Source organism: Fundulus heteroclitus, chromosome 3 (genome assembly GCF_011125445.2).
Source record: "Fundulus heteroclitus isolate FHET01 chromosome 3, MU-UCD_Fhet_4.1, whole genome shotgun sequence".
Lineage (NCBI taxonomy): Eukaryota > Metazoa > Chordata > Actinopteri > Cyprinodontiformes > Fundulidae > Fundulus > Fundulus heteroclitus.
Window position 1 is genome coordinate 8595663 of NC_046363.1, and position 27591 is coordinate 8623253.

At 41.0% G+C, this 27591-nt stretch overlaps 1 protein-coding gene across 4 annotated transcripts in view; it reads right to left on the minus strand.

Annotated features, from left to right (window-relative positions):
• snap91a (synaptosome associated protein 91a) overlaps positions 1 to 27591 on the minus strand; it is a 90439-nt gene that overhangs the window by 47206 nt on the left and 15642 nt on the right. For 3 of the 4 annotated variants that reach the window (XR_004928588.1, XM_036129653.1, XM_036129656.1), the window contains exons 2-12: positions 15041 to 15183; positions 13159 to 13234; positions 10993 to 11095; positions 10512 to 10605; positions 9972 to 10083; positions 8336 to 8442; positions 8212 to 8253; positions 4390 to 4451; positions 4226 to 4234; positions 1312 to 1324; positions 934 to 1103 (exon numbers count right to left, since the gene is read on the minus strand). Coding sequence is in view for 3 of the 4 variants with exons in the window: in XM_036129653.1 (XP_035985546.1) it covers positions 934 to 1103; positions 1312 to 1324; positions 4226 to 4234; positions 4390 to 4451; positions 8212 to 8253; positions 8336 to 8442; positions 9972 to 10083; positions 10512 to 10605; positions 10993 to 11095; positions 13159 to 13234; positions 15041 to 15183 (931 nt within the window). In the remaining variant the exon portion in view is untranslated. The remainder of the gene's footprint in view (positions 1 to 933; positions 1104 to 1311; positions 1325 to 4225; positions 4235 to 4389; positions 4452 to 8211; positions 8254 to 8335; positions 8443 to 9971; positions 10084 to 10511; positions 10606 to 10992; positions 11096 to 13158; positions 13235 to 15040; positions 15184 to 27591) is intronic. The other variant, XM_036129663.1, reaches the window with a different exon arrangement.

A 27591-nucleotide genomic window follows, 5' to 3' on the forward strand; every position in this document is an offset into this window, starting at 1 on the left:
GCAAAGAAATACTCTGTAATTCCGATAAAACTTGCTCGATAGCCACGCTAACACTAGTTTCATCGGCTGAAGCCGCCATGTTCTTTAGACTGAACTGTCGCGCATCTGGTTGCGTCACACCTCAACCCGCCTCATAGCCAACGCTGATTGGGCGTTCGTTTGGTGAACAGATCCAAATTTTCTTTAACGGAAGTATCCAGGACTGATCTACTGCGAGTGAAGCCTTGAAATTTCGCGAGATCAGGATGGTCTCACGAGCCTAAGGTACCTAGATATTGGTGTCAAAGTTGTTTGCGGGAGTAGTGCACATGTTTGTACATAACAGCAGTCGTGCAGGGAATTTGTGATGTGTTTACAAATCAGTGGTGGCCTGCCTTTGCTGGTGACCACAGAGTCAAAGTTGTTATGAGTACTCTCAGTGTTCTGCGACATTGTGTCTCTCTGTGCCACTGAAGCAAAAACCAGCAGCAGTCACATTTAATGTTAGGCAACATCCTTTAAAGTATGAGAATGTTCAAGGTATCAGAGGAGACGCAAAGAAACGGCCGTTGTTTCATAACGAAAAGGTCAAATTCAATCTACAAAATTCTACTACAAATAAGCTTTCGTGTCTTGCTAACACCTTTCATTAATTTCACGGCTCTGTTAGAGCAATTCTGTGGGAGGAATGTGCAAATGTCAGAAGAAAATCCTTGAAAATCCAATGGAGGCTGGTGGCTCATGCATCTGTAAGGCATCCATACCTCCCCATCCAGTGATGGAGGACGTGCTCCGCAGCACCGCTGCGGAAGAAGACGCCATAGGGTCGAGGTCCAGAAGCAAGCCGTCGTCTAGAGCGCTGAAGGCCATGTCAGAGAGAGGGAAGGGCTGTTCACAGAGGTCATTTCCAACAAAATTATCCTGCAACTTATGATATTGTCGCGGGACTCCTACTTGCTGGTAATGGTGGCAGCAGGAGCCGGCGCGGTTGGAGTGATGCAGGGTGGAGGGGGTTTTGTTGGCGGCCCAGGGCGAGCTGGTGGCCCGCCGGCGGCAGCAGGAGGAGCCGGCTTGGCTGGTGGTGCTGCAGCAGCAGCAGGAGTACTGTTGTTGGCTGTTGTATCCTGATGCAGAGGAAGCGCCCCGATAGACGGTAACTAACACGGTTATGTAACCCTAAGGAAGTTAACAGCTTCCCAATAACAGTAAATCATTTCCAGTCTCTATAAAAACACTGCAGACATTAAATGTGTTGCTTTGTCTGAAGATCTCAAGAGATGGGGAAAATTTGATTCTAACTGTCTTAAGCAATAATCATAAAGCATCGCTTACCTTAGTGGGGGATCTGCGAAGACAACGATGGTGCGTACGTTAGAGTATTGTCATATATATTTGTCATAAAGGCTGTTATTGAGATGATCCATAAAGTGAGAGCAATATCTATCAGTTTCTGCAGTCAGGGTTAAAACATTTGCATAAATAATGGACCCCATGCTGGTTGGTTACTACACACCATTTTAAGCCCCAAAGCCACTTTTCTGGTCCCCAGCAAAACAAGGCAGACAACGAAACATTCTGATAGTTGGGGCTGATTGTTGGGGATAACGGGAGTTGTTAGGAATACCAAACGCAAAAGAACAAGACTTCTCAATGTGACACTTTGCACAGGATGATTAACTCTGGTGATGGAAATAGTTCCATAGAGCAGCATCTAAAACAAAATGACACCATGTGACACCAACAGCTGCTTGATAAGATGCCCTTTCTATGGAATCACTTAAAGATGTCCTGTATTATAAAAACATTTATACCCAAGGAACTTTTTTCACATTTTGCAGCGTTGTAATCACAAACTCCAATTTATACGAAGGTTGTTTTGTTTTTTTAGACGTATCGAGACAAAGTGGGCATAATTTGTGAAGCGGAAGGAAAATGATACATTGTAACTGCAAATTAAAGTTACTATCCTTTCCATGATTGTCCAGTACAGTATTTATCTTCATTTATCTTTCCACCAGCGCTGAATGGCTTCACTTCTTCACTGCTTCACTGCTAAAGTGATGCAGCCACCAGTCTATTTTGTCTTTTTCTAAACAGGGAAGCTTCCCTTACACGTTTGCAGCAGGATCAAACTTAAGCGGTTTTTGGGAAACAATTATTCTTATTGGTTCTTTAGGACAAGAGGTTTCTCCTCTCTGACCACATTTGTAGAGTACAGGACAAATAGCTGCTGAATCTTTGGAGCCCCTTTAGAAAGAGCAAGGCCTCTTGGTTTCCTCTCTTAATAACACCTTTCTTACCTGTTCTGTCAATCAAGGGGGACAGAAATGTCCTGGAAGATTAGCAGTTATGCAAATTTTCAGATGGTGGTGTTTTCAGGTGGTGGATTAATCAGTGCTCTGCAAGATCTTCAAAGTCCAGGATATTGTTTTATAAGCTAATGTAAATTACAACCTGCTACAAATCTCCTCCTCAGCTTTCTGCTGTGTTCCTTGGCAGTTTTTATTCATAAATGTTATCTTGCAACTCTCAACTTTCAAGGTTTATACCAGTTTATCCTTATGGGCTCATGGAGGGGCTGCTGGTGCTTTTCCCCAGCTGACCTACGGCGAGAGGCAGAGTACACGCTGGGCTGGTCAACTGGGGCCAAGCTTGAAAAAAGCCCTTATCATTGGAAAGCAGATAACTTGATTCACCATGGCAACGGCAGGAAATAAGAAGCCCAGAGGTTTCCCGCAAGTGGAATTAGGAATCTTCAATGAAGGCATATGGAGAATATTATATTTGTAATTAACAAAAATACACAATGCTGAATGATATGAGTGTCAACCCTAATCATATAAAGCATTAATTAATATTCAGCATGTGCCAATAATGATGGGATGGTGTGAGTTACTGAAATAATTGATAAGTTTATTCAGTTTTTTGCCAGAATTTGGCTTCACCCATCCTTCTAAAAAACGAGTTGACCCTGATTTTCTTGTAGGTGTATAATTTGTGCCAACCTCACTTTATATTAATCATATAGGCTACATTCGGATTTTAAGTTGAAGTAAAGGTGGTGTTATTTAAGTGAAGAAATATCCTTTAGCCCAAAGTGTTGGGGGGAATATAAAAATGGAAACTAAAATATATTGATGAAAAATATAGCTGGATGTCTTAAGATCTCTCTGACTATTGGAACAAGATTAAACTCTATTATAACTGAGTGCAACAGTAACATTCCTGACAGCCTCTGAAATATTTTCTCTGTCACCTACGATATTAAAAAGCTGCCGCAGCATAAAGAACTTGTTCAGAACTGAGAGCGTCCTCTCGTTGAGTTTTGCGAGTGATGTGCGGGCTAGGTAATATTGAGAAAAATGACAGCAGCGAAAAACGCATTAAAATATAAAAATGATAATCGTGGTCTGATCAGCCTCTCCTGAAACAGATTTCTGCAGAGTATTTGCGCTCCAGTATACATGCTCCTCCAGAAAAGGAGGCCTTTCATCACACTTCCTTCTGCAGCTAAAAAGTAGGAAAAACTCAGAGTTCACCTAAACAGCTCTGCTCGGTAGCAGGGTTGTTTCACGGAGTAATTTGTTGTCAGCATTTGACTCAGGGTAAAGGCTTCTGAGCTTTCTGAAACAGAAGAGCCAGGGTATGCAGAAACGTACCCCAGAAATTACTTTGAATATCCTCTAACGCGGCTTTGTGAAACGGGGCCCAGTCCTTCACACACACATAAAGCTAATTTAGAGTAACCAATTAACCCAGCAGTCCCAGCAGTTTTTCAACTGTGTCCAAAATCATGACTGATAAATGTTGTATGGCTTCCATATCCACCTGTATATGGGGACACCGAACAACAAGAGCCCATGCTGGTATTTGAACCCAGGATCTCATTGCTAAAAGGCACAATAACCACTGCTTCACCATGCTGTCAGATCAGCTGTGGTGGTTCTGAAATCAAATTGCATGGATTTTATCTACAAATCAGGCAACTTCTAAAAGCAGTTTGCTGCACTGGGTTTTTATATGTGTATCTAAGAGTAAATGTAAAAAAAGATTTCATTTGACTTCACAATTATGCACTAACTGTGTTGGCCTTTCACATAGAATCCCACTAAACAAACTGATGGGTATCAGAGGAAATTTGAAAACGCTCCAGGGGTATGAATGCTTTTGACAGGCACTATAACTCATGATCTCAAAGATGATGGTTTTGAACTCCTTTTTTTACGATGACTAACAATATACTTACTTATCCTCTCTGTGTTTGAAAAAGGTAGGAAGAAATAGCAAATTAGAAAAAAAAGATAAAAAATCTACCGGAGAAAGCTTGTGAGACAGGCCTCTGAGAAAAAGATCAGTGCTTGTTTTCTGGTAGGAAAACAATACAGGTTGTAGATGTATCGGATTACTTACGGCTTCTTCCCCTCCAGGGTGTTGAGATGAGTCTCAAGAGACTCCAAAAGACTTTCTGGGGCCTGCAGAGAAAATGGAGCGGGTGAATCCTAATGCGAACGTATCAGATGAATAAATGTTGAATTGAATACTTCTTTAATTAAGTGGGCTCCCCCTGCACGTAGGAAACGATAGTAAAACAGGAGGATTGGATACACAGTTTATGTTGAAACTTTGGAAGAAGAACAAACTGCAGAAGAATCTGTTAATGCTTAAACAGAAACCCAAAAAGTGGAAAATGAAACAGAGAACAGATGTGTCAGGGAGAAAAAACAAAAACTTTGATGCAAATTGAGAGAACACGGTTCCAGCCGGTCAGAGTGCAAAGCTGCATGCTCCACTTGGCTATATGGGACACGATCAGCTGCAAACATGCAACAAAAACGGTAGCTCAACATCCAGCAGGGCTTTTTTCCCCCTAAAGGTCAAAGCTAAATCGTCCAATAAAAGTCATTAATTGGATTTCCTGACTCCCCTAATTTATTTCCTGTGTTTGTCTATTTAGAGCATTTAAATCTATTATGCTAAAACCTTCCAAGACTGATAATAAGCCTGCGGGGGACAGATAGACAGTTAGTCCCAGTGGGACTTTATGACGTTTGTCCTCAGCACCAAGCAAAAAGAGAGCTGTCCTTTAGACCGGGAAGGAGTATAATAGCTCCGTCCCTGCGGGGCTTAGACACCGCTCATGTCTGAGGAGACCCAGTTCAGACTCTTTCTGTCAAAGCTGGCTTTACAGTATATCAAAAACAAAAAATATAAATTATTAGGGATTATATGTGATGATTGATTGTGATTCAAATTTGCATAGGAGGATAACTTTAGCTGAAAGTAATATTGATATATTGTGTAGTTTCAAGCATCAGTGAGAGCGATAATCTTTCCCCCGCTGCACATAACGTCCTCCATAAATATAAGCTTCTAAAGTACGGGGGTCTGTCTGTGAAATTTAACTCTACAGGCAGTAAAGACTGCTGCAGACTGAGGGGGAAGACGTTTGTTTCCATTTGATAGTATTTACCAAGCTTTCTTTGCTTAATGTAGCTCAGATAGTACGCGCTCCTTTTAAAATCCACCAGATTGAAGGCCAACGCAGCCCATTAAGTCTAACGCCAGAATAAAGATAGAAACCACCAGACCTAAATACAAACATAAGAACATTTGTTAACAATGCAGGACATTTCTTGTTTCTTGGATAGAACTGGTGGGATTGTTAGAGTGAGCCAAAACCTGAAATTTATCATTTCGATTTGAGGTCCAGTTGGAGCAATTGCCAAAACTATTAAAGTCATTCCAAAACGGGTTTTTTTGCCACTTCGAAAAAATGTGTTTCACACGTAGCACCTAAAAATGTCTTTGGTCTGGGACAAGACTCCTCCCCAAACAGAAAACAAACATTTTATTTCAAAACACATTCCATTAATAAAGTCTCTATAAGATTTCATATCTTTTTTTTGGACAAATTACTATTTAAGGTTCAAGGAGTCACTATTATTGCCAACGTGGCATTTTTTTTCTTTTGTTGTTTATATAGAAACCATTTGATTTATATGATAAAGATCCTCAAGATTGAACTAGTTTAGCTTTACTACGACATCAGAACAGTAGTGTTTTCAAAGCTGACACTAACGATCTCATTTAGGAAACCTAAAAGAAGCCAATTAACTGCAGTAGCTGTCACTTGTAGCGCCTATGTTAAGCTCAAATATTCATACCCCAGGCAGATTTAGGTTTGAAGTCTTGTTTTAATTTTGTCACCATATTTCTGACTGGAGATAATTTTATTGTTTTGGAGTGGCCCAGTGGGAGGCGCCACTTGAAGTGTTGAAGTGTCGGTAGAGGGAGCTAGAGGGCAAAGAGGCCTTCATATGGCAAAGACCTGGAGCTCATCACCAATGATTGATCGTCACAACATCCATGGAGACCTGCAAAACGGTGTTCTGCAGCTATAATAAGGGGTTGACTGCTGGAATGCTGATAAATACGTGCCACTGATTATTGAGAAGGGTATAAATAATTTTTAAAATATAAAAAGGTGCCAATTAGTTTTCTAAATGGATACTTTTACATTGTTATATAATTTTTTGAGACATGCCTGTTTGTAAAAAAAGAACAAAAGTGAAAAAACTATTTCAAAGATATGAATAATCTTTAGCTTCAATTTACATAAACCCTCATTGTTGGTAAAATTAATAGGCCTCCTGCAGACACTGCAAGGGCAGGTTATCTACATAATCTGCAACCCCATCTACCTAACCTTACTTTTCAAAAAGCAAAATGGGAAAAGAGCCAATTACAATAACCATAAGATAATTTTCTTTTAATTTTACTCACATTTATTTAAACAGAGAAAGTCCAGTAATGTCTAGCTTAATCTAGAAATATGAAATCTAGTCTTTAAGACTTGGAACAACTCAAAATGATTTTGTGAGAAAATAAATGCCTTGAGCAGGAATACAAAAGAAATCAACTATCATAGCAATCAGAACGTATCAGATAAGGGCTGCATTTCACTGAACTAAATCCCAAAGTGGCAGAAAATCTATTTTTTCCTGTGGCAAAGACAGACGATCATTAGAGTTCATTCTTTTAAAAGAAGGCTTCAGATGCACCCACCATGATACCTATTTGCTGACTGATCAGTATTAACGTCCAGAATAAAGAGCTTTTCAACCAATCACAAACTCTTTGTGATTGTCAGAGTAATCTTGTGTAACAATAAGCAGCAATGCCTGAAAACTAAACATAGCAATAAGCAGTACTACGGTGGAACAGCAGAGCACCCAGCATGTGCATTTCTCTTGCATTACCAACCGAATTATGCTTTAAAATTAGACGTTGCGCCCTTATCTGCTTTTTGTTGTCGTTGTGATGCTCTGTGTCCCAATGCCATCTTCAAACACCGTATAGTCAAAGTCTCCTGAGTCGCAGCAGAGCGGATGGCGTGGTGTGCGTCTGATTGGTGCCGCTAGTTTAGCATGCCGTTGGTGCAAGCCACTCATGCTGCCATTTCTAAAACAATAACCTCAGCTGTTGAATTTCCACCGCAGGTCACAGTCTCAACGTCTGAAATGCAAGACGAAAAGTCATGTTTCTCACCCTGGCTACCAAGTGTACTTGTGAGCGACCCACAAATCAGGATTCGGGACAAGTAAAAACAATCCCTGTGACACAGGCAGTCGTGGAAACTCCACAGAACAAACTGAGGGATGCATCTCTTTAAACTAGAACAAGGTGCTTTGCTGTCTCGGCAGCCGCCTGGTGAACAGCATAACTCGGCATATCGCTCTCATCCACTAAGCCCTTCCAGTTTCATGATCCCACTTGGCCGGCGTGGCTACGGTGTGTCTGCTGGGTGTTGCGCTCGCTCTGCGCTGTGCGTCAATTCAGTGCTCTCTCTCAGAAATGTAGAACTTCCCTAAGCTGGCTGCTCCCAAAAGCTAGCTCTGTGCACTACTCACTACTCACACTCTCAGCCTGAATGATCAATCTGCATCTCTGGAAGTGAAAAGAGAAGGGAGTGGGCAAAAGTATGGTCAAAAACGAAAGAACCTCGGCTCACTGGTTGGGTGCAGGTGTCCGGTGAATGTCTTTTTTTTTTTTAAGAAGAAGAAGCAACCACAGTGAACAACAGCAGGATGAAAAAAAAGTGGAAGACATTCAAACTTCATGCCAGACCGTTAGGAAGTTATTAGGAAACAACAATGACATGCACTGTTAGACTGCAAAATAAAGCTATGAAAAATATTCAAAGGCAGAACAAAAAACTGCAGTCAGCCTTACCTGAGTGAGCTCAGGTATGTCGTTCTTGTCTATTCCCACTTGCTGCAACAGAAAACCCGACACGTTAAAAGGCGTCCCCGCGAGTGGCCGGCTAGGAAGCCACGGAAGGTGGTCTCATCGATACCTCCGCAATTTTGAAGAACTCGGAAACCCGGGTCATCCGCGTCAGGAATCTCTTGTAGATCTCGAGCCCGTCTTTACACTGGCTCCTCTTCATCTGGAAAAATTTCTCTGGACAAAAGATGTGAGAAAATGTTACGTTTAAGACAGCGGCGTGTTACATGATGCACTTTTCAACAAGGGCCCATGTACAAAGATCAGATCAGCTTTTATCAATCTTTGGCCTGAATGATAGCAATATATAATACATCTACTGTGTAATTTAACACTTCAACATAATGAAAATTATTTAATTTAATCATAAGTACATGTTATCTAGAAGCACTAAATGTTGCTGTTTGTTGATGTCTGGCCGTTTATTAGCAATATAAAGAAAACTTGAGGGAGCGTTTTTACTTCCCACAACGACCCTCTATGCATGAAACGCTGGTAAGATCTGGAAAACTGAAGAGGGTGGACTTCCCCTCAAAACCATACAGACAGTTGGCATTGTTCAAATCGTGGAGAGGAACAAGGAACAATGTAGAGTTGAGCGACAGAGACACAACATGGTTCATGCCTTGGCTAGGACATGCAGCTCCAATGGAGGCAGAGATCCACAGGTCCCATTAGATAACTGCTTTCACCAAACTTTCCTGTTGCATTTTTTTATCCACTACAATTAACCGCCACAGTAACTCATTTCTTTCTCAGTGTGACAATTTCCTTTATAACCACCACATGTGCAGCATCAGTTGAAAGAGACCTCTTAGGACCCAACATGTTGTGAGAAAACGACCTGCAGAGATATCTGTTGTCCCTTAGAATAACGTTTTTCCATGCTTCATTACCAAAGGGCAGTTAAACCTTCCCAGGGGAATCACCGACTGATTATGTGGAAAACGTTCAGCCCCTGCTATGTATTACACGACCACTGCATGAGTGGTGCATGGCTAATAGTGTTCTAGGGACGGTTTGGAGAATAGGAAGTGCAGATGCCCGGGTACACAGGGGTGACCAATCCGCTCAGAACTGGAACAGAAACTGCAATCCGTCCCTGACAGCTTCATAAAATGTTTGTTTTATAATTTACAGCTTTTATCACAAGCAGCCGCCTATAACTGTAGTAAAGTAAAGGGAGATCGGGCTCTACTCAGAGCCCCTTTAATTCCCTGGGTATGGTGCTGGTCTGGTAGGTCATCAAGCGACTGACCCCAATAGACACATGAAGGTAGCAGTCATTGCAAAGTCTCCATCTTAAAGAGGAGTTCATAAGGTGAACACACCAATGGATGCATAGAAGCCTGAGTTAATTGTTCTGTATGTAACGTCATCACTTTGTAGCAAGACTTCACTTCCTTGTTCAACTTCCTTCCTTTTCTCACTGTTTTTACCTTCTTTTTGTGAAATTCTTTGATTTTAGACACGACAATAAATCTAACTATGGCAAGCTACAAGCCCTAACACAGCTTCGCACAGAGAACATTGTCAAAAGATCAATAAGGTCTGTCTGTGTTGTGAAAAAGATGGCATATGCCCTTTAAACATGGAATTTATATCAGGAACCACTTGAAAGTTTAAAATAAGGAGCTGCGTGAAACCTTTGAAGGCCAGATTGCTCTTACATTTGATTACATCTACTAAAGGAAGTGCTTGCTCACCAAGCAGATTGATGATGCCATCATTGTAGCAGGCATACAACTTGATGAGATCTTTGAAGAGAAGGAGAAAGCAGGCATTTATCACGCCGTTGTTCAGGTCTTTTGGGTTAACCTGGGGGGCACAAAGAGTAAATAAGCTTTTAGTTTAGAACCACAGTTATATACCAGAACAGGAAAAAGCCTCTCAAAGCCAAAGTCACGTTTAATGATCTTGCAGCTTCGAAACAACAACACAACAGGCCCGATCCGGTTGGGATTATTGTTTCTTTGCATCTGAGAGATCTAAAAAAAAAGACTCCACAGGCCTGTTTGTGCACAAAATGCAACGAAATGCCGTAATGCCAAAAGTCCCCCAAAAAAACAACAAAACTCCATGGTTTTCCTATTGGTTTCATAATGATTATACAGTGTGGTGAGAGAGAGGCTGCTCATGCAACAGGTTTTATTGGCCCTGTGTGTGTTATCCCTGCCTCTGGGTGTCCCACAGTCACTTCAGACCTCTCAGCCGGACGTTGTCGCCTGTAGTCAAGTGTCGCTCACCTCAAAATCCAAAAGCGAGTCGATCTGGCTCTGCAGGATCGGCATTCCTTTCAACAGCTTCTCCACCGACATGGTCCTCATGGCTCCATCAGCTCTGAGATTCAGGGCGATACCAAGAAACAGAGCAGATGAAAATTACACAGCTACTCTCCAAAACATTTAGATTTGAAGAGTCACCTTTCTTAGGCAAGTGAGATCGACATGAAAAGAAAACCTAAGGTAATAATCCTTATCAACCAACTATCAGGAATATCATCCACCTCTTTGTCTCATTTCTATTCTGATCAGTTTCCAAGTCTGTAGTTTTTGGTGTAGTTTACACATCCCCTGTGACATGCATGTTTCCTAGATGGATTAGGACTAAAAGGAAGGACGAGAGCCCTGAACCCTTGATAAAACCCATGAACCTGGTTAACTGATGGAATCTTAGAAAAAATTATTAAACGATAATGTCATGTAACAGAGAAATAAGCAACCGTACCCTTTCTTCACTCGTCCAAAGTCGAAAGACATCTGTCTGTAGGCGAAGGCCTTCTCGTTGAGATAGCGGCTGTAACGTCTGATAAACGTGGACATGTCGTAGCCTGAGGAGAACACATCCATAATATTACGTGTGCAGAGCTCCGTGTTCCCTCTGTGCAGACTGGTGCACACGAGGGCGTTCAAATGAAGCTGTTTTTGTTTTTTAATAGAAGGATACGACCCGAACGCAGCTTGCTCTGATGATCTGAAATAACGTTCTGTTTAGACATTAGAGGCTGTTTAGAGAAACAAAAGCCATTGTCTTGTAGAGAGGAAGAGTGGTGATTGCTGTCACCTGAACAGGATCTGGATCTCTGCATGTAGATTTCAGTGGTTGCTTTGTTCAAGATGACTACAATTAAAAACGTGCTTCCGTTAGGAATCCCATCAGTCAGTTTCCCTCTTTATTTGTTCATATACATAAAATGTATTGGTAAACCCACTTTAATCTGTATGGATGCTCCACTACATAAGATAGTTTACTTGGGCAAAGAACAGGACAACGTGTGATTACGGCGTTGATGTGCTAAATGACAGATGATGTGGTCTCCACATTTATCAAGTTGTTTTGGGGGCCTTTATTTTATAGCAAAGTCAAATAAACATGGCTCCCAAGTTGGAAGCTTTGAATCTAACTAAGCAATTTTAAGTCCCACCCCAACAAAACGTTAATGACTGAAACATTTTTACTAATATAACTCAAAATCTAAACATTTCTGAAGTTTATGTTGACGTCTCAAAGCCAACAAAGCAAAATCTTCTATTTATAATACAAGGCTAATCATAGATAAACTATTAGAAAAATGTCTTTGGATTTCCAAGAACTTTAGTTAGAAAATTAGTTCATGTGAAAAAAAACAAAAAAACAAAATGCTGGCAGAGACTGGGAAAACAAAACTTTAGAAGTTTCTAGAATATCTGTAAATTGTCTGTTCAATTTACTTTCCTTACATGTTGTTTTTGGCTGGTGTCCCATTTTTAGAAACAACAAATCTAAGCATAGAGATTTAAAGATAGTAAAAAACTAAAATGTATCAATAAACTGCAAAGTAAGCTATTTTACGCTTGTGCTGTACATCTCAACTGTATTACAAAAAAAAAGGTAAAGTAAAATGTTTTTCATTCAGTCAGATATGGGTTCCAGGTTGCTGAGTTTGCTGTCTTTTCACACTTGATGTCATGCCAGAGCAGGAAAAGGTCGACCCAAACCCAACCTCTCAGGCTCCGCCCCTTTGGACTCATTCCATTTGAACAGTGATCAGAGCAAACTATACAATATTGGTTCTGTACAAGGAACCCACACTTACTTTGATCAGTGCTGGAGTAAATTACTTTTTGTCCAATGAGAAATATCTAAACAACCAACAATAGCTAAAAATGACCTATGTATGAGTACACTGATAAATAAAAAGGTCATTTACTTTCATGGTGCTTCACTTATTTCACTGAAGGATAAATCATATCAGCATTTTTCACAAAAATATGCTGTAAAATTACTTAGAATTATATTATGAATTAATATAAATTAGATAATAAAACATATATATTATTACCAGCAATAGATAACCAGAGTGATAACCTGGCTTTTTTATATTGTCACATTCCTGGCAGTGCTTTGTCTTCGTGGGCCTCTGTGGATAGATTCTTCTACACGGGAAGAGAAAAGGGCTTAAAATGTAGAGTTTAGCTCTTTGAACTGTGCAGCTAAGCAAGCAGAAAAACATCTGTGACAGCAGGCTGTGAACCCAGCGTTTATCACCATGGGTGATGTCCTCATTTCCATGGTGATTGGTCCATCTGATGGAAGCAGGGATTTCTGGGGTTGTCAAGGTGTATTTTGCTACCTTAAACTGTTTTCAATGACTTTCTTCTTCTTGTTTTTGAGTCAACATGAAATAGACTAACATTTAAAATAAACAAGAACAACCCATTATGCTGGTTGCGAAATTTGTTTAGTTATGCCTTACCCAGAAGAAGGCAAACAAATCTGCATCTTTGGGGGTTATTAACGCTCAAGAGCCAGATTATTTTGTTTGGTTTGTTCTGTTTGCTTCCACCTCAGAGTAGAGCTGAACTCTTTGAGCTGCGTATAATGTTGTAATCGTGTGGGTCAGACGCCACGCACCGTGAGAGCCGGTTTTGTCCAGGAAGTTGCTGAGGTTGAACAAGGTGTTCCTAGATGCCAGGAACTGGAGGAATCTCTGCAGAAAGGGACAGATACACAACATTACATATTGATCCTCTTAATGAATTAAAGCTCCATGCCGCTTCCATGTTTCTGAAATCACAAGAAAATACATTTCAGAGGAGCCATTCAGCATTCTGTCTGAATATGAAGAGGGAAATAGAATAACAAGTCAAATTTTCTTGATATTTAAATAAAGATAAAGTTGAATATTAATCTAATTTGGACACATAATAGGACAAAAAAAAAAACTAGAGCAAAGTGCAATAAAGACTAATAGGCTAGATTTCTTCCACTGGCATTTCCAAGTTTACCAGAGATGGGAGTCGGTATTAATAAGATCATAATACAAACACTGAAAATGCTCTAAAATTATACACACAGACCAAGCTCATTTGTAAAATGCAGTCTGTGTTTATGCCAGGACCTTGGTATCATAATGGGATCCAGGCCAACACAGCGCGCTGGCCCTTGTTCCTGCTGTAATGTCAGTGGGGTTCATGCTGTTATCTTCCTGTTGCTACACAGCCTTTACTTTGTGTCAGCGCAGGCATGGTCAGGATATCCCTGCTTCAATCAGATAAGTAAAAAATCTGTACAAAACAAGCAGGTTATTCTATTGTCACGAGCTTTGATGATGTGTCCTGTGGAATATTCCTTCATCAGCGTCTCTCCCACTCATTCATGCAGCTCAGAAGGAGCTGAACCAATAACAAAGGTTGTCAATTTACAGACATCAGAAAGTTTCAAATCAAGAAACAATCATTAAGAAAGACAACTCTGCTCTGAACTATGTGCAAATTTGGTTGAAACATAAAAGGGGAAAAGACTAATTATTGTCTAAAAGTTGTTTAGTCCCCAATGTGGAAAATGTCTTAAAATTTGGTAGAAACGTGAAGAGTCATATTCATAATGTAGAATGATAGAGTAATAGTAGAATAATATTATTTACATTTTGAAGGTAATTATGTAAAGTAGAGACATCCCTATCTGGGGGATAGGGTCAATATTTTTTAGAGGCTCAGGACCTAAAATCAAAGTTTAGTCCAATTTGATAACAGGTAGGAAGGAAAAAAACATCTTTTTGCACTGAAAGTAAATAACTGGTTGGGACTGTAGACCATCCAACCAAGTTTGACTTTCAGCCTCCTCGCCTGGCCTAGGTTTGTTTGGCATTGGATAGACTACAATACCTATTTTAAAAACTTTAATTGAGGGCAACTCTGAATGACTTTAGGTGCTCATGGACATCCTGTCTGGACAATTGTTCAGAACTAAGGTAACATCACATCTACATGTGATGCTGAGCTAAAAAATGTTCCAAATAGATTTAGGATTTATAGATGAATGAAGTGAATACCCCGGGAAGCTTACGCAGAAGCAACAATGCACTTTCCATTTTACTACTGATATGTAGGGCTGCACACAGTGGCGCAGATGGTAACACTGTTGCCTTGCAGCAAAAAGGTCCTGGGTTTAATTTTCTCTGCATGGAGTTTGTATGTTCTTCCTGCGCATGTGTGGCTTCTCTCCAGGTGCTCCGGCTTGCCCCCACAGTCCAAAAACATGACTATTAGATTAATTAGGCTCTAAAATTGCCCTTTGTGTCTCTGTTTCCCTGTACCTCTCCTCTTGTCCAATGAAAGCTGGAGACAGGCGCCAGCTAACTGGACTCACTGAAAACAAACAGGAGCTCCACTTCATGTGCAACCAGCGTTCCGCTTTGTTTGCTGTGCCGTTCGGCCCATCTTGGCCACAGAGCCAGGAAGGGCGAAAGGTTCATGCGTTCTGTGAACAGCGAACACGCCCAGTTTGGCCTTACCTCGTTGCCATTCACCATGAGGTGGTGTGTGGTGATCAGGGCTTTGAAAACCACCACCCAGCTGGCGTTCCCCACCCTCTCCATCAGCGTGTCGGCCATCTGGGGGACGTTCACGTTGGAATCCTGGGTGGCCTGGATCAGGTCTGAGAAGCAGAGCGAGGGCAAACATGAGGTCGGAGATGTGGAGCTGGAGTGTGCTGAAGCTTTCTGTTCAGTAATAATACGGTAATGCAAACAGGTCGGAGTCAGGAGGAATGCAGATGGGTGGAAAACAAACAGGACTCTGGATAACGTGATGAAATTAAATATGTGCTTTGGTGCAGTTCACAGTCCCTCTATGCATGAAATCAACTGTACTCACATTCTGTTTAGAGGCTGTAAAAGCACAAGTAAATGTAAATTTAAAAGCATTGCTAAGATGGCACTGGCAGTTTTAAAGAATAGTATCATTTTTTTTTTATCATTTAAAACGATCAGCCTCCTATCTGCGTTAGCAACCTAAAGGCAGTGTGTAAGCCGAGCCGGCTGGCGTCTTGAGAAGCTGCCGTTTTACGTTCGGCTGAAATGCATTTAGAGGGTCGTGTCACATTATGCTGCTTTAGCTTGCTGTGAGTCACGCTGGCTGCTGCTTTGTTTGGTTCCTGCAGCAGAGCACTTCAAGCTAGCAGAGGCAGCCGGAGAGAGAGTGGAATATTCCACAGCAGACAGATCCACGCAGAGAAAACACCAAAAGGAAGACATGACTGCGGTGAAATTTACACTACAGATGGTGGCAGACGTGCCGGCAAATAGGGCGAAAATAACGCAGGAGCCCTTTAGAACACCTTAGCAGGAAAGCGGGATCAAAGAAAGCCGGTTGCAGGCTATTTTTGATGGGTGTATGCATTTTGGAGAGGTAAAACCCTGGTAACACTTTGGCATCCTAGTCACTTCTTTAAGTTTTTAAGCTTCTGTGCTGTTTTTCACTAAATCACAAACAGTTGTGATAGATAATTGCCATTCCTATAACTCATTGACGGAGTTAGACTTATGAAAATGCAGATTGTCAGGGAATTTCATGCAGTGCACACCCGATACGCTCAGCTCCAGTGACAATGTGCGGTGTGATTGGAACGCATCGACATGACGGAGCAACAATTATCACCCAACCTCACTAAGCTTCTTTTTCTCTTATCTTGCTGTTTTTTTTTTTTTACAGATTAGAACAGAGTGAAGCAAACAAACAGCAGTTTTTAACTCCAAGCTCAAACAAAGCAACTCTAAATCCCCCATCACTCCATGGTGTGTTTGGCTTGTGTTTCTAAAGTGTAGAATGCCAGACTACCTTAGGCAAATAAAACAGAATTACCTTCTCACACATTCAAAACTAATAGTTATTTGACAACTTCCAGGCACTCACTTTATCCCCAGATGACCAGTTAATCATGAAATATAGGGGGGAAAATAACTAGGCACTGTTACCTTGCAGCAAGAAGGTCCAGTTTCTTCCTACTGTAAAAATTAGTCTATTTTATTTATTTTTTGAGTTCGTTTTTACACATAAATGTTTCAGATATTAAGGCAAATTTGCATACCAAGTCAGGACAATAAGAGTGAATTAAACAGCTGCTTTCAAATGAGGATTTCCTTAATTGAGGGATATGACAACTTTCTAAACTAACATAGCATTTTGCAAAATTAACTGATCCGCTTTATGAGATCATGAATTAACTTTGACGGACCCCTTTATTCAGTCCAACCAAGGCCTAATCACGACCAGAACCCTAAAACAGAAACAAATTACTTAAAAAGAACCAGACAACATGAAGCAGGCTGAAAGGCCTGAAAAACACAGTCCAGAGCAGCACTGAAACAATGTCCCTGATATTTATCTGTCTGGAAAGGACTGGTAGATTTCGGTCTCAAGACCCTTTCTAAGATATTGTGACTCCAGGGAACTGCAATGAGAGCCAAATATCCACAAACAGGGAAAATGTGCTTTGTATCTGAGCTATATCCCTGTCTGAAAAAGCTGCTTTTGTCTTTCCTAGCGGTATATACTTTTTCACAATACTGAAAAGATAGGGAACAGTGTGCCAGCAACTTTAAGATACTAGAAACTACATGGAGAGAGTATTTCCTGATTTAGTTTGTGTTTTTAATTTAATTCTCTTTGTCATGATTTAGGGTTTTGTTTTGGACTTTTTCTGCACTTTTCTTAATCTGCCTTCACCTCTAAGCCATCATCCCATCAGCTCAGTCTCCCTCCAGCCATCACCCTACTCTAGATCCGCTCCACCTGTTGCCACTAATCTGTCAACTCGGCTCACCTGTTCACCTGTCTACTTATACCTGCTTTAGCCAACTCATCCCTGCCAGAACGTCTCTTCTCTTCTAGTGTGATGTGCTTCATCGCTACCAGTTCCTGTGTGTTCAGCCAGTTTAACTCTTCTGCTTGCTTGCGTGTGTGCTGCATAAGGCTGCCTGTTTTCCCGTGAGTTCCAGCTGCTTGCTCTGCCCGTTCTGGTGGTTCTCCGGTCCACATCGCCTGTTCTGGTCTATCACTACCTTCATCTTCTGGTCCCCTGCTCATCCTTGCCTGCCTGCACAATCTGCCATAACTCATCTGTTCAAGTCAGGTTCTGCTAGTTTGCCTCACCTGCTGCCACTATTCATCCCTCACAATAAACCTTTTAAAGAAACGTAATCCTGTGTCCGGCTGAATGCCATCACCAGCATTGTTCGTTACAGTACGTTCTGGCCGAGATGAGTTGGCTGAAGCAGGACCGTGTAGGCTGGTGAACCATTGAGCCGAGTTGGCAAATTAGTGGCAACAGGTGGAGCTGATCTAGAGTAGAGTGATGACTGAAGGGAGACTGAGCTGATTGGACGATTGCTTTGAGGCGAAGGCAGAGTAAGAAAAGTCCAAAACAAACAAAACCCTAAATCATGACACTCTTTTCCTAGTTTTTTTAAATGTTTATGTAAAGTACTTTGAATTAATTTATGTATGAATATTTCATTAAATAAAAAATAAATGAAGTGGCATGATGCTGGAAAAGGTAAATCATAGATGGGAGGGAGGGGATCTGCTACTAAGATTACTAGAAAAATAAAGTAATAGTTTGAAAGTAAAAATTCCTTTCAATGTTAAAAAAGACAAAGGGAAACAGAATCCAAATAAAAGAAAATCAACGAAACATGACCAGAAAGCAATAGTACTGTGGCTTGTTGATGGTCCTAAAGCTCCGGGCTGAATTAAATATGTATTTCAGTTTTCAAAGGATCTACTTAGGTTAAACCTCAACTAGATGTTTTTTTTGTTTGTTTGTTTCCATTTTCTGAAACCTTTATTCTATTTGTTAAAGCGTGAAAAGAGCACTTAGGATATTGTTATTTTCAATTCAATTCAATTCAATTTTATTTATATAGCGCCAAATCATGAAACATGTCATCTCAAGGCACTTTACAAAGTCAAGTTCAATCATATTATACAGATTGGGTCAGATTATACAGATTGGTCAAAAATGTCCTATATAAGGAAACCAGTTGATTGCATCAAAGTCCCGACAAGCAGCAGTCACTCCTGGGGAACCGTAGAGCCACAGGGAGAGTCGTCTGCATTGTACATGGCTTTGCTGCAATCCCTCATACTGAGCAAGCATGAAGCGACAGTGGGAAGAAAAACCACCCATTAACGGGAAGGAAAAACCTCCGGCAGAACCGGGCTCAGTATGAACGGTCATCTGCCTCGACCGACTGGGGTTACAGAAGACAGAACAGAGACACAACAAGACAGACAAACAAGCACAGAAGCACACATTGATCTAGTAATCTGTTCTACATTAGATGGTAGTAGCGGGTGAGCCGTCTTCTCTGGATGATGTCACAGTTAACAGAACGCCAGACCAGGTGTACCTACTATGAAGAAAAAGAGAGAGAGCAAAAAGTTAAAAGCTGAAATGACGACAGTCATTTCAATGTAATACAATGCAAAACTGGAGAACAGTAGACTGAAGAACAGTAGAAATCAGTAGAGTGAGAAAATTAGACCCTGATGTCCTCCAGCAGCCTAGGCCTATCACAGCACAACTATAGAGATAGCTCAGGGTATGAGCCACTCTAACTATAAGCTTTGTCAAAAAGGAAAGTTTTAACATTAGTCTTAAAAATAGATAGGGTGTCTGCCTCACGGACCAAAACTGGGAGTTGGTTCCACAGGAGAGGAGCCTGATAGCTAAAGGATCTGCCTCCCATTCTACTTTTAGAGACTCTAGGAACCAGCAGCAGACCTGCAGTCTGAGAGCGAAGTGCTCTGTTAGGAACATACGGGGTAATCAGAGCTCTGATATATGGTGGAGCTTGATTATTAAGGGCTTTATACGTTAGAAGGAGAATTTTAAATTCTATTCTTGATTTAACAGGAAGCCAATGAAGGGAAGCTAAAATTGGAGAAATATGATCCCTCTTGTTGATTTTCATCAGAACTCTTGCCGCAGCATTTTGAATCAGCTGAAGACTTCGAACTGCATTTTGTGGACTTCCTGATAGTAAAGAATTACAATAGTCCAGCCTTGAAGTAACAAATGCATGGACTAGTTTTTCAGCATCACTCCTGGACAGAATGTTTCTAATTTTGGCGATATTCCGGAGGTGAAAAAAGGAAACTCTGGAAACCTGTTTAATATGGGATTTAAATGACATGTCTTGGTCGAAAACAACACCAAGATTTTTAACTTTATTACCAGAGGCCAAGTTAATGCCATCCAGATTAAGGGATTGATTAAGAACTTTATTTTTTGAAGACTCTGGCCCAAAGATTACAACTTCTGTCTTGTCAGAATTTAAATGCAGGAAATTTAAAGTCATCCAGCTTTTGATGTCATCAAGACATGACTGCAGTCGAAGTAACTGATTGGATTCATCAGGATTTATGGATAAATATAGCTGAGTGTCATCAGCATAACAGTGGAAATTAATCCCATGCTGTCTGATAATTTTGCCAATCGGAAGCATATATATAGTAAATAGAATTGGTCCAAGGACTGAACCCTGTGGTACTCCACAAGTGACCCTAGAGTTTGAGGAAGATTTATTATTAACATGAACAAACTGGAATCTGTCCGACAGATAAGATTTAAACCAGCCTAATGCTTTTCCCTTAATCCCTACAGTATGCTCAAGTCTTTGTAGGAGAATATTGTGATCAACTGTATCAAATGCAGCACTGAGATCTAACAGGACAAGTATAGACACAAGTCCATTATCTGAGGCCATGAGAATATCATTAGTGACCTTCACCAGAGCTGTTTCAGTGCTATGATGAGCTCTGAAGCCTGACTGAAACTCCTCAAGTAGGTCATTACTTTGTAAATGTTCACATAGTTGATTAGCAACTACTTTCTCAAGAATTTTAGATAAGAAAAGAAGATTAGATATAGGTCTGTAATTTACTAACTCATCTTGATCAAGAGATGGTTTCTTAAGTAAAGGTTTAATAACAGCTACTTTAAAAGCCTGTGGTACATATCCATTTACCAAGGATACATTAATCATGTCTAAAATAGGACCACTGATCAGAGGGAATACCTCCTTAAACAACTTGGTTGGGATTGGGTCTAACATACAGGTAGAAGGTTTAGATGAAGCTAAAATTTTAGATAGCTCAGAAAGCTCTACTGCTTTTAAACAGTTCAGACACTGCGCAGGTTCTAAGGATTCCTCCAATGCTGTCTCACTTACTGAGGATGAGGGTAATCATGTTTGGGAGGATGCCAATTATTTTATTTTTAATGGAATCAATTTTATTTATGAAGAATCCCATAAAATCATTACTGCTAAGAGCTAAGGGAATGGATGGATCAACAGAGCTGTGGCTCTGAGTAAGTTTGGCAACTGTACTGAAGAGAAATCTAGGATTATTCTTATTCTCCTCAATTAATGATGAAAAATATGCTGCTCTAGCTCTGCGAAGGGTCTTGTTATACAACAATAGACTGTTCTTCCAGATTAGGTAGGATTCCTCTTGGTGTGTAGAGCGCCATTTTCTCTCCAATTTCCTAACATTGTGCTTCAAGGAACGCAGCTCTGAATTAAACCAAGGAGCCAGCTTCCTGTGAATAATCACCTTCTTTTTCAAGGGAGCTACATTGTCTAATGCAGAACGCAATGACGAAGTCATACCGTTTACAAAGACATCTATTTGTGAATTGGAAGAAACAACATTGCTGCTATCTGCAGGGCATTTCTGCAATACGGAGGATATTAAAAAGGGGACAGACTCTTTAAGTTTTGATACAGCATTATCCGATAAAGATCTACTATAATGGAACCCTCTTTTGGGGGTGGAGAACTCAGTTAGATTAAACTCAAATGTTATTAAAAAATGATCAGATAGGACAGGGTTGTGAGGAAATACTGTTAATTCTTCACAATCAATGCCATATGTCAGAACAAGGTCTAAAGTATGGAGCCGAGAGTGCATCGGTTCATGCACATTTTGAGCAAAACCAATTGAATCTAGGATAGTTTTAAAGGCTACACTAAGGTTATCACATTCTGTGTCAACATGGATGTTAAAATCACCCACTATAATAGCCTTATCAGTATTTAACACCAAATCAGATAAGAAATCTGACAACTCATCCAAAAACTGAGTGTAAGGGCCTGGTGGACGATACAAAACAACAAACAGAAGAGGTTTTATTGCTTTGCAGCTTGGATGAGGGAAACTGAGGGTTAAATGTTCAAAAGAACTGTAGTTATTAATTGGCCTGGGACTAATTAATAAATCAGACTGAAAGATAGTTGCCACTCCTCCTCCTCTTCCCACAGATCTGGGAATGTGGAAATTTGAATAATTGGAGGGAGTTGACTCATTTATACTAACGTAGTCCTCTTGTAGCCAGGTTTCTGTGAGACAAAACAAATCAATCTGTTTATCAGAAATCAATTCATTAACTAACAAAGTCTTTGGAGGGAGAGACCTTATATTTAATAGACCACATTTAATTGTTTTATTTTTAGGTTCAAGGTGAACCGTATTGATTTTTATTAGGTTTTTATGATTTGTTCCTTTTAGATAAGTTTTTGATCTGTTAAGTTTTGGCCGTGGGAAAGACACCGTCTCAATAGGATAATGGATGGGTAACAGTACAGAAGCTGCAGAGAGGTGTGTTAAACTACGGCTCTGCTTCCTGGTCTGGACCCTGGATTGTCAGCATTTAGGAGGACTAATAAATCCGGACAGATTTCTAGAAAGAAGAGCTGCACCATCCAAAGTAGGATGGATGCCGTCTCTCCGGATCAGACCAGGTTTTCCCCAGAAAGTTCTCCAGTTATCAATGTAGCCCACGTCGTTTTCAGGACACCACCTAGACAACCAGCGGTTGAATGATGACATGCGGCTAAACATGTCATCACTGGTCAGATCAGGCAGGGGACCAGAGAAAATTACGGAGTCCGACATTGCTTTAGCAAACTCACACACCGAAGCAACACCAACTTTAGTGACCTCCGATCGGCGTGATCGGGTGTCATTACCGCCAGCGTGAATAACAATCTTACTGTATTTTCATATCAATGACAAGTATAAAAATCTTTAAAACACATATTGGTCAAACTTTTACTGAAAAACACTAAATCAGTTACAGATTATTGCCATGCATAGGCTATTATTACATCTGACATTTTCTTTGTTGGTATTAAAAAATGTTATCATCTGAAATGTGATTTGAAAAAAGCTAAACAGAAGAAATCTGTCAGTGCACAAATATCTTTTCTGTACAGAAAAAAGTCTCCATTTATAGCCATTTTGAAGGAAACACTTTTCCAAACCTAGAACGTCCTGTGTACACACTGTCATCTAAAGCCTTTTGGTCCTTTTTTGAAAGCCTACATTTATATTTATTTATAAAAACATTTTCCTTTCACCAAATATTCCACCGCTACCGACAAACATTGACTCCTGTTTATACCCATTCTGATGACTTTTGCTCTGAGGCCTAATTTTACAAGACAAATTGCTGCGTGCTTTCTGTTCTGGCGCTTTTTAATTTGTCATTGCCTCTGTCTGTTCTTTACAGCGTCTGAACTGGTTTGTCACAAACAAGAGGCGCGGTGGACAGGGAACAGTTACAGTCTTATTGTCCTGCTAGATGTTGAATGACCTAGAAGGGGTTTTATAATGTTCCCATTCTTTCAGCTGACAGCTCATTTGGTAAGGGCCATGTTTCCCCTCATTTAGCCTTGCTCAACCGCTTAAGTCCCAACATTTTACTGTTCACATGGTTCTGTTGGTGTGTTCTCTGAAACACTGAAGTGACGAAGTTCTCAACAAAAACAACACTCGAATTGCTTTTTTTCTGGCTTATAATATATGATGTCTTAATCTAGCCAAGATCATAAACCGTAACCTTCACCATCAGGATTAGGGACAGAAAATGAATGAATTCTAATGTTGGCGTTGATGCAGGGTCACGCTGCCTATGGCAGGTCAGGTGGCTCCTTTGCTTCCTCTATCACTGCTTTCATCATACAGCAGGGACGGGTGTGCGTTTCCTCTTCAGTAGTAAGACAGCAGGGGTACTGGCATGCATAAACACGGACACGCATGCACACACACAGAGTGTGAAGGATAATCCCTACAGGGCTGATGAGTCAGCAGCCTGGCTGCATCATCCTACACTCTTCATGTCCCTGTCTCTTTCTGTCTGTCAGCCCGTCTCACTCTCTGCCCGTTTCTCTCTCGTTTCCCTCCCGTAAGAGTCAGCGCTCTTACGAGACTACAGGGACAACACGGAACGCTTCTACCTTAAATATTGGCTAAGACAGGTGTCTCTAGATCAAGGGTGTAGGCAGGCTGTCGTTTTCTGGAGTGGATAAGGGCTGAATCCAGTGTAAATGGGTTAAACCAAAAAAATGCAACTCTGGAATAATAGACATAAAAAAAATAGAAATTTTGAGATGCGGAAAAGGATGCAAACGAAAACCGATTCCCTGTCTCCGACCACCCTCATTCTTAATTAAGCATGTGCAGCGCTGTGAGTAAAACAGAGGGACACAGAGGACCTGCTGTGAACAAGATTGAGCGGAAGCATGCATATGAATCATGGCTATGAATAACAGTTATCTTGTATTTGCATGTTTGGATCAGAATGTAGTTTATGTAAGTGTTGCTTATAGAACGAATAACATTTATGACAATTACGCCACTAAATAAACTGGCCAAGGGTCTACTGTACATGTGGTACATAAGGATGTTGTGCATGTACCCACACATGTTGGGTCATCTCACACCCTGCATGCTGTGCAATTTACACAATTAAGACCATGCCTCAAGCAAAGTCACCATGCAACCCCTACTAAACACTGCCAAGTGCTGGTTGCCCTGTTCAATTTATCCATAAGGTGTCCAATGTGTCTGCTAACCTTCACTTGTTGTTAGAATTTACTGTAGGTCGCTCCAACAACTGCCTGATAACATAATGTTAAACTCGTGATGCCACCGCTGGTTCCAGCTCCTTGTAAATGAAATAATTTTCATACCCATCACTGTTTGCACGTGTAGCTTTTTTAAAACTAAGTGTTGTTTGAGCAACCACATGACTGTGAGCTACTGGTGCCCATATGTGTCCCGCCTGGGCTCATGAGAAAAACTAAGGCCGCTTTTGTTTCCACAGATGGATTAAAGGTTCCTCAAATCAAAAAATTTGTTTCAACAACTCTTTATGATAAAATACTATTTAATCAAATGGGCTCCTGAAGTTTAAAGAAAGCCTAGAAAATGCTACTTTTAGTATAAAGTCAAAATAAAGATCAAACCTTTGTGCGGTGTAGAAACACCTCAGGATTTAACAGCAAAGTAAGGATTGTAGATTTTGAATGGGGAGTGAATACAGAATCCTTCAACACAGTGAAATAGCCTTTAAGTTTTTGCGTTAATCATTAACATTTAATGGCTAAACAAAGACTTAAATAGTTGACTCAACGCAACAAGGCAACAATTTAAGAACTCCTCCCTTCTTACTTCTATATGATAATCTCAAACTTGCATACAGGGTGTCAGGTATAGAGCCTTCAACTTCAATCTGGGGCCATTGACCGGTTTGACTGATGTAGACAGCCACACCTCAGCTCCTAGTTACGAATGTTTGAAATGCAATTACAGGCGAGCTGAACTGAGTGTGTGAGAGCGTAGCCACTGGGGGTGTTGGTATCTATGACCACTTGGCCAGTTGTTCATATTGTTGGCACGCAGAGGATGAATGCATGGCATCATTTTTGGTTTTGCATTCATGCCTGGCTCTTTTTCTGTGTTTCTACAGTTTCCCTTCGTTCTCACGCGGATCAGCGCAAGCTTTCATCTTCTCTATCAGCCAAACCGTGCAAGAATGTTCAGGGAAGGCAGAAAAACAACCCAAGCTGTCTGGGAGGATATGAACGGGTGTTTAAATGTGCTCCATGACACTATACAGTATAACAACTACACTTCTGGGAGTTACTTAACCAATGGCAACATTAATTTGTATTCTTCATCATCCTTCAAATTGCTCATTTGTTAATCACATAGTTTAGAGCTGAGGATAAACTGCATGCTGTTGGTCACATTGACACTGCAGCCACGTGTACCATGGGTTCTAAGTACCACTCGCTGAGATGTTGCTTGTCAGAGTCACCGACAGAGAGAAGTGTGTACTGCTGATCCACACAAATTTCTAATTTTGTAATCCTTTCGCTAGTTGTGCAGATTGAGAAACCATTTACTTAGACACATTTATGTATTGACACAAGTGCACATTTGGATCAGCCTGACCTGGAATAAAAGCACAATGTTTCAGGGAGAGAGTACGGCATCTTCGGATCCGGTCTCTGTTCTCTGCAGTCTGTGGACGTTTTTTTTTTGTAAAAATGAGTGAGGAACGGTGAACCAGCCAGCTTCTACTGACAGAAAACTGCTTGAACCCTTTGCCCCACTGACCTACGCAGTGTCGGATAACTGCCACTGAACCTGCATGCCTCGGTGGCGCCTGCCACACCCAGCAGCACACAGCAGGGCTCCGGTTTCAGCGAGGAGCCTGCAGCGCATCGATAGATGTAAGTGATCGCAAAACCACAGTGAGCGAGTACAACTCAGGGCAAACCCCTTTAGGGACGCATGCGCTGCAGGAAACACAGCCTTCCCCTTTCTTTTGCCCAAATTCAATTTTAACAGGTGTAAAATAACTACTGGGGGCATAGCAAGGCGGTTTCATTGGCAGCAGCTCCCTTGAGTTTGCAGGATAAAGTAAAATTCCTTTAAAATCATCACAACAGCAGCAAACTAAAGGTGGTCACGAAGCCAGAGCGAGAGCTGTTTGAGTCATTCCAGCTTTAACCCCTTGAATGATCTGATGCTGAATCCAGCGCTGAATACACACGAGAACCCACAGGATCACACTCCATTTAACATCCAATCCACACCTCTACATCATTTCCTCCATGTTGGCGCAAATGACTCCTACACCTGGCGACAGATGTGCTCAGAGAGAGCTCTGTTGGGTTGCAGAGGATAATGCAAACCCTGTGGAATGACTGGTGAAGTGTTGAGCGGCACATGAATGAAACACTCAAACCCGGCGTTTATTTTTAAACCGCTCTCACCCGATAGGCAACGTATACAGAGGAAAGAAAAAAAATATCCAGAATGCAGTGTGGCAAGCATAGCATACAATCAATGTGGCGTGGCAGCCAAACAGAGAGGGTGCCAAGGGGATGCGGACACTGTGGAGTCTGGAAGTGACATCTGAGGAATAAGCTGGTGTCCAGTGGAAGCTTGTGAAGGCTGATACAAACGCTCTGCTGACTTCATGGACGCCCAGTCTGCACACCGTGCTGCAGCTCCTCTCTGTGGATAGCGTGTCAAAGAAAACTGATCTAATTATATCACTGTCTTTTCAAATAGTCACTGTCTATTCACATCATACCAACCATCCATCCATCCATCCATCCTTCCCTGCCTGTTGAAAGCAGCAGTATGGGCTGGATGCTGTCCCAGCAGCCACTGGACAAAAGAAGGGTAGTATCTGGGCACTCGGTCATTGCAGAAAAAACACACGATGTAAGATTTTTAAAGGAAAAAACAAAAACAAAAAAACAATGGCATGGCAACAAAGGAAAAAATGGTTTTAAATCGGAAAGACCATTTATGGTGGAAATTTAAAAGTTTTACAAGGTTTCAAGTTACAGAGACGATTTGTTAACTACTAAATGAGAGGAGCGGGGGAGGAAATAATTTTTTTTTATATATGCATAGCAATCAGATGATTCTGAATTATTTTAGAAATGTCAGATTTCATAGAGAGCATGGAGACTTCAAACAGATGCGACAGTTCTGACCATCATATCACTCGGTGGCTCCTGAAATAATATATAACTCAGACTGACCTTTTCTTGGAGACCTGGGAGTGAGCATTAACAACTGTCAAGTAAAAGCATAAATCTCCTCATGTACCAAAAGAGCTTTTGAACAGTTGTGTTTGGTAATAAACCTTTTTTCCCATATTACTCTACATTTAGCAATAAACTGGCAGTAG